Raw genomic sequence first — 13492 nt, 5'->3', positions numbered from 1 at the left:
TGCAATGTGTGACGTAAATATAGTGACTGTGGGTATCTTCGTGACATGTGAATATGTGTTTGTGTAAATGCTAGGTCTCCTTTGGACACAGAATAAATCACACAATGTCTCACCATGACAGAATGAATTAAAACAAAGGCTGCAGGAAAAACAGTGAGATAGGATGGGACAGCAAAGCAATGTACACATCTGATGTAACTCACTAGAGAGGATCACTCAAGTCCCGCATTATCTTCTTAATGCAGAGAGTTGTATTTCACCGAACACACAGTGTGACATATCACAGGCTTTTATGGATTGAGTAAACCACAAAGAGAGACAATGGTGTAACACTGTGTTTGACATCCACTTGAGTTATCCTGTATCTTCCTTTCAATTTAAAAAAAATAAGTGCTTGTTATTTTGGCAACTATAAATTATCTGGTCAAACCTTCAGTTTGAAATCCCATTTCCACTGAGAACTAGGTGACATGTTTTGTTTCAACACAGCAGAGGCCTCTGGCATATGATAAATCCACACTGGTACAGTGTGCCTCCGAGGGAGCGTAAACTGAATGCTGGCTTTGTCTGAAGGAGTCCCAGCTCACAGGCTTAAGCTGCGGTGTAACTGGATCAGATCAAACTGGATGGGTGACAGTTGTGTTGCATTTAGCTACTTAAACTGGCCAACAGCGTGACATTGAATCAAGGACAACATTGGCTTTACATTTTCTTTTAAATGAATTGGCAAACCACTAAACAACTTGGCAAGACGGGTGGAAAAACAAGAGCAAGAATATAAATATTTGTCAAATGATTTTCAAAATGAGTTTGTCTTCGGTGTGTTTGTTGTAGAAATATGTGCTGTTACTTCAGCATTTTTCCTCCAGGTCCCAAAATAATTATTTATGAGAGAGCTAGCTTCCCTCTGCCCCCTCTAAACTTAGTGCAGTCAGTCTCAAACTAACCCATTACAAGAACATTCACTGGTAATGTATTATAGAGAAGATCAAGAACTGGCCTGCAGTAGCACGTACCCTTTTGCAGTTTGGTGGAATCGCTACATTGCCATGCCATCACAGTTCTTTTGGAGGTGCAGTGAACCTTGAAGAGTTCTGAGACAGCAGGGGGCCCTATTACTATGCCTAGCATGGCGTATTGTTTAAGCACACAGAAGGGGTTCCCTCGGGTGTCTAAAACTGTCAATCGCAGGAATGATTATCTTGACAACTCTGTCTCATCCTTATTACAATATATATTTCAATTCAGTTTCATTCAGCCACAGGAAAAAATGGCAAAGATTGCATTACTTGCTGGTGAAGGTTAAAATAGTATCTTTGTTTTTTTAGGAAAAATTCTCAACACATTTGGGGATTTTACGTCCAAGGACTGTTTTTGTAGCCTCTGATTGAAATGTCACTTTAAATCATCTTCAGTCCTATTGCATTCACTTCATTTGTTAACGCTTGTTGTGCTTCTTTTCAGCTACCACCCATCAAAAACCACCCAGAACACTTTGTGTCAGGTTGGAGCAAATCGTTGCTGGTTGTGTGCAATAAAAGGCTCAGAAGTTAGAGCAACATTTCTGCCACCTCTGTGGTACTACAATCTAAACTTTGGGACATCACCTTTTATTTTAGGGACAAGTTATTGGGAAAAGAATAACACCTACTGGAGCAGAGAGTTTGTACCTGTTGGGTTACTCTAGGTTGGACCGAAACTTGGGGGCACATTTCTTTGAGGGATTGAAATATCTCTCTTTCGGGGGCTCCTTCACTAATGTCCCAGCAACAGCTTTGAATACCAGACACTATAGTGCATTCCAAAGCTAAAGACAATACAGAGAGCACTTGCTTTGATAGGAGAGGGTGGATAAGGTATAATAGGATAAGGGCGAGTGTCAGGCTGATAGTCCCTAAATAAGGAGTGAAGCAGCGGGGTGAAGTCCTCCTGTTGCAGGGATATGCTGTCTGTGAGTTCAACGGTCAAGTGATCCTGACGACAGCTCCATCAGGTCTCTGTCAAACGGACTAAAAGGAGTCCTGTCCGCTCTACTATGATACACATCAACATGTTTGGTTGGACTCTCATCCGTCGTTGAAGGCGATTTGTGGTGCTGGTAGACTGGACGATGAGTGAGGACGTGGAAAATGTTTGTGTGTGTGTGCACGTGCACTGTGGTGAGATTGGGAAAGGGGCGTGTGGGGGGATTTGGAGATGGGGGGGTGGACAAGTGAGTGTCGTTGATGGCACCGCGGTCCTCAGTGCGTCCATCTGTGAAACAGAGTGGGAGGAGAATTAGATTGAGTCACCGGAGAAGACAGTCCACCCCAAGGTAGTTTTTCTTTTCGTTAGTCGATGCATACTTTCATGCAGTCAGCCCCAAATTTAATTTTAAGGTTAATGTAGAAAGGAAAGTAGCTGGTTCAGTTTAAGAGCAACAGGGCACATACGAGAATCACACCAAAATGGTTCCAGCATTTAAAACACTGAGGATGAAATTGAAGAAAAAGGGTTAAATGTTTAGCATTGCGAGAGTTTCTTTTCTCTGACAGCCTCTCAGAGAAAATAAACTCCCACATGCAATCTGTATCTGCTTGAGGACAATTTTGGGGCAAAAGAAGAATAAAATATTTAGCGTTTGCTTATCTGGTGGCATGTCATTTTAAATTCTGTTTTAGATATTTCATAATAAATGCAATCTGAATTATTGCAGGCAAGTGGTAAATGTTAGATACTGCATTCTATAATCAACAGCTGCGCATCTTTAAGTAACTGAAGGTTACGGTACATTTTCTCCATCACTGCAGAGATTCATTGCAGCTGCTTCTTTGCAGTACTAACGGTGCATGGGGCTTGATTTCCATCTTTTGTCGTTATTAATTACTCTAATTCAGAGCGCTCGCCTTGTGTTACCACAACTTGAAATGGCCTTCAATTGCTCTTGGATACGATTTCATTTAATTAACAACTTGAGGAGTGCATCATTAAATGTGGTATTAATGTGCTGAATAAATCCTGTAAAATGAAAGACTTCCCATCTCCACTCTGAAGCTCATAGATGTAACGCTGCTTGTCGAAGTAAAGCAACATGCAATCTTTCTGTAAAACAGGAGCAATGTGCTAAGAGAAGTTGAGAAAATCAACTTGTTGGCCTAACACATGCTCCAGCATGAAATGTATTGAAATTATAAGTAATAAAGCAGGCAAACAAACAACAAATCCTATTATCTTGTAAGTTGTGTGCGCTGAAAAAAAATCCAATGTTAATACACAGCCTAGGTAAGCTCTCTAAACTGGTGTGTAGCTAGCTACGGTGGGTTCCCTTTACCCTTTGTTTGTATACGCTACCCGTTTACAGTGCCTATGCTTGGCATTAAGACTACAGCGCACACAGTATGGACAGGTTGCGAACTGTGGGAAGATAATCACCGATTCTGACAAAAAGTGATTCTCACATCAAGCATTCACCAGAATCGCTGGCTCCACCTTTAAGGAGATCTTTTCATGAGGTTCATGCTGAGAGACATAAAAGAACTAAAGCGGCTGCATGGGTAACCTACTGTGACATACAAAATGTCACTGAATAAATGTGTGTACATTTTTACTTAAAGGTCACATATTATGCTAAATGCACTTTTTAAATTTGTTCTAACATATCCATGGGTCCACGGTGTGCCTAGAGACTGCCAAAATATTTAAAAAAATAACAATCTCTCCTTTTCTCACTCTCCCCCTTTCTGAAACCCCCACCCCTCCCCCCCAATATACTCCAGTCAGAATTCTCCTCGTTTCTGACCTCACAAACTGGAAAGCCAGAAGCTTCCACTGTGCAGCCCACACCCCTATTTCTTATTGGTCCACGGCCCCGACAGACAGAGGGCGAGGCGTATCTGGCTTCGCTTCCGGACAGGGGGCGGGGGGAGCTCAAAGATTGTATATTTACGAGGGGAGCTGCAGCTCTTTTTAAAAAATAGGCCATTGTGAGATTAGCTGAACATCAGCATAGTACAATAAATTATCTGAAAGTTTTTTTCAGCAAACAATTAAAGAAAAACGTATTAGGGACCACTAAGACCATATAATATGGTGTATAATAGTACCGAAAAGTGTATAATATGGGAGCTTTAAATACAGAGTGCACACCGGGGCGAACCCACCTCATTTGTTCTGATTGCGGATGCGCAGACACCTCCTCTTTAGTGGCGGCTCCAGTTCTGGGCTCCCCGCTGCTGATAAAGGGGCACTGATGGAGCAGGACAGGATGGCTGTCTTGTCAGCGCCAGGCTTTGGCACAGGCTGGATGACCACACAGCCTCCGGAAGACAGCAGTGGGATAGCATAGGCGTGCTCACCCTCCTCCAAGTTGAAGTCGAGGTCCGTCTTACCCTCCACTGTGTCCACCATCTCGTCTTGTGCTGGGCCCCGCCTCCCTGGCTCCCAGTCTCCCACTGAGCAATTGTTCTCTTTCAGTGCCTCATGCTCAAGCTCACCATTGGCTGGCTGCTCATCTGCCTCTCTTTCTCCTGCAACGTTGTCTCCTCTTTGGTCAAGGCAAGACTCAAAGGCAGGAGTGAGAAGCGAATGCCATCCAGTACCATTCACTATGACATTACATGGGGCAGCAGGGCTAGCTTGGAGCTGCGACAGGGGTTGGGGCTGGGTCCGTGCTGTGCTGGATAAGGGTGGTGGTGTAAAATTGGAGATACATGGATCTAGCTGGCTCACTGGATGATCAGCAATGCAAGAAAGGCTGTTGTTGCTGGAGGGAGGGCCTGACGATTCCAGTGTGTTTGGGTGTGTGAGCCCTTCCAGTTCTGTAGCACTGAGGGGTCCCTGAGAAAGGACCCCTCCCTCACCATCACAACTGCCCTTCCCTTCCCTCCCAAGCCCAGCTGCTGGTGGAGATCTTGAATCAATATCTGCCTCCACTTTGACCTGGACCCCAGGTAGCATCCTCTGAATTACCTGTGGTGTGCATGACCTTTGGCCCACAGTTAGATCAATTACCCCATCCATCATTCCAGGGCCATTGGATAGAAAAAGGTTGCCTGAATTGTCCTCTGCCTTCACAGTCAAGTCCACCAACGCTGTCCTGCTTCTCTCTGAGCGTACAGGAGATAGTCGCTCTGCACCAGCTGGCTCTACTTTCTGCTCTGCTCTGGAACCTCCAGAGGAACATTGAGACTGGAGCCAAGAAGCAAAAGCTTCAGAGAGGTCCGAAGCACCACGTGCAGAGCCACTGCTCTCCGGCGGGTCGCTGGCAGTTTTGGGATTGAAGGGAAATGGGATTGGAATGGGGATTGGGACTGGGAGGGGTACAATAACAGGGTAAGGGACCAAGAGTGTTGGTGGTGGTACCAATGGGGCCAAGGATGGCATGCCATAGTTCATCATTGGGGGCATAGGAATGCGTCCATTAGGCATCATGTTAACTGGGGGGAAAGGGGGCATGGGGTAACCAGGGTGAGGGGGCATCATGCCAGGGTTTGGATTGGACGAGTGGACATGTGGAGACAGCATGGGCCTGTGCATGGGGCTTGACGCTGAACCAATGGTCCTTGGGGGAGGTGGTGGACCAATACCAGGGATGATAGGATTCGACATGGGGCTATTGGGCCCTGGATGGCCAGATGGGCGGAAAAATGGTGGACGCATGTGCTGCATCATTTGATGTTCCATGAACAGGGGCAAGGGCATGGGTCCCCGCGGCGTCATGATCATGGGAGGGCTACCAGAGGGAACCCCGACATGTGGGTGAAAATTTGGAACAGGCATAGGGGGAAGTGTGGGGCTCTCGTGGGGTCTGGGTGTGGGGATCTTTGCTGAGGAGGAGGACGTCGGGGAGCAGACAGCAGCAGAGTCTGAGGGTGAGGTGGCAGAAGAAGAAGAAGAAGGTGCCAAAGCAGGGTTGGTTGAAGGCCCCCCTGGTGAGGGAGCTTTGCGCCGGAGGTCTGTCAACGGCGTTCCCCAAGATTCAGGAGTGAGCAGCTGTACCCCACCACCACACTCCAGCTTGCCCTCCCCGCCACCGGCCCCGTGTCCTGGATTACACAGTCCTCTGGGCAGCGCGGCCTGGGTCTCTTTGTAGAAAATGTCCATCTTATATTGGTTCAGGCATTTGGCACTGCAGAACTGCAGCCTCCGCTCGCCAGCACCAAAATCCAGATACTCCTTAGTGTGGCGAATATGTTTGCACCAGTCACACACCTGTAAGAAAAAGCACACACAGTACACACTGCGTCAGCACCTGTCACCCTGCATACAAAATATTTCTAATTTGTTTTTGATGAAATACGACATAATCTCATCTGAAGTACCCTTTGTACGGAACCTCATCCTCCAAACCATCTGGATTTAAACACATTAAAAAATATATATGTTAAGGAAACTGATGCTGTTTCTACAGATCTATCAGACTATACAACTTTAAATTAATAATTTCCAATATCGGTATGTAATGTAGGTTTGTTCCCTTGTCTAAATGTATGTGTATTCCCTACTGAAAGGTTAAGTACACTTGATGGCATTCTGCTGCTATGAAAGTGCTACTGAAGTGACTTTGTCTTAAACTGTCTCTTCTAACAAGGGATGCCCATTAACACCTTCTGTTGGCAATAAAGACACTCTCAGCCTCATTTAACCACAGATCCCTTGGAGACTGATGCCACAGATCCCTTGGAGACTGATGCCCTATGCACAACAACACAAAAAGCTTATTTCACTCAAATGGCCTTCAACACTTAGTTTTGAAGAGTGTTCCAACTAGGAGACAGACAGTATAGTTAGGTCAGTTAAAATGCTAGAGACACACTGTATAATGTTCATCCTTAATAACTGATCGATACTGAATTACCCCGGAAATGGCTGCTGCAAGTTTCAGCTTTCACCCCAGATATAATGCTCCGAGAAGACATTTTGACTGGTTTAATGATTTACTTTAAATGATCTTAAGGCATTCAGGTGAATGTTGCCATAGCTCAATTGAGTGAATATTTTTAACTGACTAAATAATCTGCTCAATCAAAATCAGAGAGCAAGACCTTCCGTCACATTTCTTTAAAAAAGGGATCTGATTCAGGTATTATGGGATATTTCCAAAGTAGTGACATGTATGCACGCCGTAATGTAAAGTAATACAGATGCATATTGTCTCAAAGAGGACACTATAAATACACTATATTGTAAAACCAGTTTTGTTCTACAGCCATAAAGCTGCCATTTCAGGCCAACATTCAACAATGTTAGTGGAAAATCTCTGTATCTACTTGCAGTAGCCTCAAAAGACCAGAATGCATGAAATTGGGCACACCGACCCAGTATTCTTCTGTCTCCACTGAAAATTTCAAATGGAAAAACTCTGTCAGAGAAGGGCAATACTCATTAGAGTGCAGGTAATGTTGTGCCTGCACAACATACTAACTGTAATAAGGGTCTGGACAAGATACATTAACACCTCTCCAAAATAACTTGTGTCTTCTGTAAATATATTAACTTCAGCCGTGGCAATTGTCCTTGTTCGTGCTTTGATTGTTGATGGCTAGAGACAGCATAATAATTATTAGCACTTACAATCGTCACACTTGTGATATTCTGTCGAAAACGTTTTTTAATTCAAACCAAATCAAGTCTTAATCTTAGTTCTGTGTTATTGTAGTTGTACAAATTACAAGATCAGCTTCAGAACACTTTTTTAGGGTCACATTGTGATTTGTAAAGTGTGGTCGGAGCCAAGTATTTTATTTATAATAAGACTTTGGCATTTAGTTTTCAAACTAAATGTCTCATTAAACAGTATGTTTAGCTTTAAAGTGGGATCACTTCTGTATGCACAGAGCAAACCAGAGCTGGATCCAAACATGTGAAGACTCAATTAAAAAGTTGTCTTTCTTGCTCAGTGCAGTGGCAAGGATCCCAAAACACCGTGCTGCACTGTTTCATCACGGTTAAACACCTTTTCAGCACAAAACCTGCGCATTTTTCTTTGGGAAGAAAATGAATGTGACCCTGGTGGAGCAGATAGCAGTGGGCGAGCCCCGAACACGACGTTACTCGTTGGGCCACACACAGCTCACTCTGTCAGCTCTGGGAGGAGTGGCAGGTCCTCGCTGGAGATAATTAAGGCATTAATCAGTTGTCAGACCCCTCAACGACATCCATCCATCACACGGACCCTTAAGCCCCCCAGCTGAATGTTAATAAGTTGAGGGATGCAACCGGAAGGTGGATAAACTCCTTTTGCTGCTGCATAGCAACATTGGTTTAGTTGGCAGGATCCCCTCTGGCAGCAGCTGAGAGACAATGGATTCTCATGGGCTGTTTGGGCAGATGCACTGTATAGCACTGGCCAGGATTTCAAAAGAATGCAAAGCATGCTGTCCTGCAGCTGCTACATGTGTGAAACATCAGTTTATTTGCATACATTATGTGTTTACATCTTATTGCCCAGTACAAGGTGGATTTAGTCAAGTGGAATAATTTTTCGAATGGACAAAAGTTTTTTTTTAAATTCCATGATACTGCATTTGTAATAGTTTCAAAGCCAATATGCAGTGTCACTGGAGAAACAGCTGGAGAACATAAGGAACCACAGCAAAAAAACAGAGCGGAGACTTTACTACATGGCAACTGCTATGCCTAAACAATACGCTGGTGGTGCTCATACTGTATGTCAGTCTCTTGAATTTTACACATTTAACTGCCCATTTAGTCCTGCCTAATTCAATGAGCCATGACTGAGTAAAAATCAAAAAGGTGCTCTCGCAAGTTGAGCTTGATAATGGTAGGCACAGGATATATTCTAAATAATAAATGTGCTAAAATTTTCCTCGACACGGAAAGACAGATGGAGAGCACTTAACGACTTTCTGCACTGTGAGTGAAATTTCACTGCGCATTACGCTAATGGAGTTGTGCTTTTCTCTCTCCCGCTCCCTCGCTCTGTCTCCCCACTCTGTACACAGATGTTTGCAGTTGAATGTAATTATGGTCATTTATTTCCACCGTGGCCAACGAACCAGCGTTGGTGGTGCCGTTTAACCGTTTGCATTACAACAATTATCGTGCTTCCCAACAAGCGCAATCACCTCAGCAGTAATCGTTTTCTTCCTTCTCTCGCCCTCTTAACCAGTGAAAAAGGCCAGGGACATCTAAAGGTCACCTATTATGCAAATTGCACTTTTTCATGTTTTTTTAACATTAATATGGGTCCCCGATGTGACTAGAGACTCACACACTATGATAAAACCACCCCAGTCAGAGTTCTCTCCATAAGGGGGAAAACCCCCCACATTACCAACCGAACTTAACAATACCTCCACCTGTGTTAAGGACACTGCCAGATACCCCAGAATTGAACTGCCATTTAGATTCCAACTTGCAATCAGAGCAGACTGGGCTTTTTTGGAAGGTAGGGCTTTAAGAAAGAAGCTCTAAAACAGGCCGTTTCAAAAAGAGGCTGAAAAGAGGAGATTCAACAACGGCCGTGTGAGAAATACAGTATATCACTTTTTTTGGACACTACACCGTGAAAACAGTTTCTAGTAGGAACCCAAATTACAATTTTGAACCTGAAAAGAAGCATAATATGTGACCTTTAAGAATCCCAATATCAGGCAAAAGCTAGTTTTAGTGTATACATATTTTACATAAACAAGTGAGGTCAGGTGTCTCTTGAGATGAGATAGTCGGAAGGCTGTTGTCAGGGGTTAAGGGATTGGACGAAGAATACTAAATTGCTGCAGTCACAGAGATACGGAAGTAGGAGGTTGACCAACAGGTAAATGAGAAAGTTTCAGGCAGTGGAGAAGAAGAGGAAGAGGTTGCCTCGTGTGAAATAGACTGAAGAGGAGGTGAAGGACTTAGATAATGAAGAGGAAGGAAAGGAGGAGTGTGCAGAGGGTTAAGAGGCTGGAGGAGTTGAGACGGTGCAGAGATTGTAAGGTTTCATTAGACGCTGTAGTGCCTGAAGTGGTTTTACATGTAGGATGAAGTGCTTTCTGAGAACGAAGAGGTTTAAGCAGTAAAAGTGCATAAAGGGACAGGCTTGTATGTCTCCATTAGGGTCGATACGTGATTCTTTTGACACTTCTCAGATTGCCGGTATAATCACGCAGCGCAAAACACAAGGATTAAAGCCATGAAAATGAAGCAGGCGCTTGAAGCGGGCCAGTTGTCTCTTACCCCCTAACAATCTGCAACAAAGTATCCACAGACAATTCAAGTCCATCAACGATGCGGAGAGAGAGAAACAGAAAACACTGTGCTTGGAGCATTGTGGATTCAGTCCAAAAACTAGATTATGTAGCAGGAGACTGTTAAAGCACCTGGTCCATTGGAAAAAGAAAAGTGAGCACTTTAGTTTACATAAGAAAATGTAACTTTGGCAGCCCTTACCAGGCCATCTGCAACATGTGGACTTGTTCCTATGATTAGCCAAAATATCACTTTACAGTGGCCTCATTTATTGAAATATCTATCATGATTATAATGACCTGGCTTACAAATGGGGGAAAACATATTTGTTTCGTATCCTTCCCCAGAGATTCATATTGGCTACAATGTGAACCTGACTACATTAAAACCTGAATGGAGCTTGAAAAGTTCAAACCATAGATGAAGACCGAAGAGGACCAGAACTACACTTTCCGGCTCTTGTCACATCCAGCCATCGCCATCAGTCATATAGATGTGACATACAAAGGCCATTCTCACTTGGCCAGGTGAAGCTCAACTGCACTATATTTCACAGCACACACTCATGCACACACAGTGAGCTAAATGACTCCATCTGTAAGACAGACCTAGTGGATTGGGTTCAATGTCGCTGCAGCAGATCTGACCTTTGATAAAAAAAGAATTATATCTTGGATGGCATGTGGCTTTTCTGGTACATGTTTGCTTTTCCAAAATGTTGCTCAAAGCAAAAGTTTGATTTTTGGAAAATATGGGGATATCCGTGCTTGCAAGTAGATTGATGAGAAGATTAATATTGTTCTCATATCCTTGCATTACATCTCAAGTTGAGCCAGCAGCTGTTTAGCTTATCTTCACATAAAGACTGGAAAGCAAGCCTGTCCAAACGTAACAAAGTCAGTTTTCCAGCCCCTTTAAAGCTCGCTGATAAACACTTTATATTTTAATTGTTGTTTAATTCATGCAAAAAACATGCTGACCTTTTGTCTGGCAACCTCGTGGAGATGACAATATTTGTCTTCATGGTTACAATTTGGTGGAATCAACAATAGTTAGGTTTTGTAAGGCTCAGACAGAGCCAGGCTAGCTGTTGTATTTGTTTAACCCTTGTTTTAAGTATTTGTGCTGAGCTAAGCAAACAAATTACTCTAGGTTATTATTTAGATTTATTTTGCTAGCTCTCATAAGCAGCATTGATATAACCGTCAGCAAAAAGGCAAATAAACACAATTCCCAAAATGTCGAACTGTGGTTTTATAGAAAAAGTTTGGTCCTGTACCATTTCAATTGGTTGTGGTAAGCTTGTGCTTACCAAAGTCATTTCTGAGATGGGGAAACACAGCAACATAGCTAAAAGGAAGTGCAATGGGGAATGACACAAGCAGTCAGCCAGTCATACAGGTTGAAACAATCTAACAGTGTAGCCAGATTATCTAAACCACATTATTTAATGGGAAAACTTTTTATTTCATCCAATATAGTTTGACTAACCCAAGGGTGTCTTTAAAGGTGCAGTGTGTAATATGACATCATCATGTAAGTTCTAGAAAGTTCTAGAATGCAACGCTCCCTGGGTAACCCCACCCCTTTTGAATAATAACAGAAGCTACAGTGGCCTTCAAGGACAAGAACAATTCTAAATTTTAAACAATGCACCTGATGACATTCCAACTATGACACTTCCAAAATGGCGGTGACAAGGCCTTGGTCCAAAGTATGGAGAAATATGGACATATATGAGACCCTTTCTATGGAAAAAAATAATAATTCTAAAAAAAAAAATTCAGCTATTATGCACTAAATTAAACATACTTATTTATTTTCTACAAAATCTGCTAAGAAATAAAACCCAAAATTCTACACACTGCAGGTTTAAAACCTGTATGGTTGACTGTGCATGTTTCTTAACGGATGTGATTTCTTGTTAGTGGTCTGACCACATTCCAACATCTCATCAATTAACTTGGTGAGTACAATGTTATTATTAGACATATAGAAGGCTATATAAATGATGGTTAAAACTATGAAAATATGACCCAAGTTATAATAAACTTGAATGTTCCTTCAAGTCTACATCAGTAACATAGAATAAAAATGGCATGCAAGCGTCCACCAAACTTCACTGAATAATAAGTTATCTATGTAAAAAAAATGTTTACCAATTTGCTCAATGAATATAAAAAAACAAATTAGGGAATCCACCTTTGTTTAGTTATTTATGTGTTATCATTGCAATAATATCATATCTACTTTGATTGTGGATGAGGTGACATTTGTCTGGTAATTCCCACAAATCCCCAAAACAAGTCACTGAATATGATGCATGATGAAAATGAGCAAAGCAAATGAATATGCATGAAAACAATAATGTAAAGCTCAAACTTAAATGTATGCAAACCTTTAGTAAAACATGAGTGTCACTTGTGGACTGTCTCTTTTTTTTCCTTTTTTTTAGGCTGACTGGATTTTGATGGTTGATGACTATACTTTTACAGTAATGCCCAAATGTTAACCAGTCCATTGACATTGTCAGGGATGAAAATGACTTGAAAATTATACAATTTAAACAAAGAACAACAACAAAACATATTTGTGCAGTAGCTGTCAAACTTAAAACTCTATCTGGTGTTAAATGGTTATGGTCCTTACAAGCACATCGCTGTTTGTCTTGAAGACAAGCCTGGGCGTGTCCTGAGTAAAGCTGTGCTGGGGTAATTTCCCACCGAGGCCATCGTCGTCTCTCGCCTGGGGGGGAAGAAATAATGGCTGCTTTTTACGAATGGACAAAATAAACAGGTGAACAGAGGCAACAAGGAAAACTCAGAAATGGAAAACAACAGTGATAAAAGATGAACAGAAATGGTGACTGTAAAATGGGGTGAACATTCATTGGCTTGTGGACAAACCAATCAACAGGATTTTCTCTGAAACAAAGCTGTCTGTGTGTGTGTGTGTGTGTGTGTGCGTGTGCGTGTGTGTGCGTGTGTGTGTGTGTGTGTGTGTGTACGCATGCATGTGCACAGTTGAGGAGTCTGCAAGACATTAAGTTCACAAATTCAGAGCTCAAGTGTTGCCTATGACCCGATCAGCATGTCTTCATTCAAACATCAAAGTATTTAAGATAGAAAGGGAAAATTAAAATGAAGACCAAAAAACACATTTAACAAAAAAAAAGTAATTAAGGAAAATCGATCTACACTAACACGAAGAACTTAAAATATAATAAAGGTTCGAAAAAATTAGTAAGATCTATTTAATTGCGGTAGAACATGGTAAAGGCAGGAGCAACTAGAAAGCAAGACAGTAACTCCTCAATCAT

The 13492-nt window shown here is 42.4% G+C and overlaps 1 protein-coding gene across 1 annotated transcript in view; it reads right to left on the bottom strand.

The window, feature by feature from the left end:
• Window positions 1-2122: 2122 nt before the first annotated feature.
• The window catches only part of sobpa (sine oculis binding protein homolog a), a gene marked incomplete at its 5' end in the record, with an annotated part of 39305 nt that continues 27935 nt past the window's right edge, over window positions 2123-13492 (bottom strand). The window contains 3 exons of the mRNA XM_080042991.1: window positions 2123-2253; window positions 4140-6189; window positions 12823-12918. Coding sequence (XP_079899117.1) covers window positions 4141-6189; window positions 12823-12918 — 2145 coding nt within the window. The 3' untranslated portion in view covers window positions 2123-2253; window position 4140. The remainder of the gene's footprint in view (window positions 2254-4139; window positions 6190-12822; window positions 12919-13492) is intronic.

This window comes from Ammodytes marinus (genome assembly GCF_949987685.1).
Source record: "Ammodytes marinus genome assembly, chromosome: 15".
NCBI classification, from domain to species: domain Eukaryota; kingdom Metazoa; phylum Chordata; class Actinopteri; order Uranoscopiformes; family Ammodytidae; genus Ammodytes; species Ammodytes marinus.
This window is presented reverse-complemented; position numbering and strand designations above follow the sequence as displayed.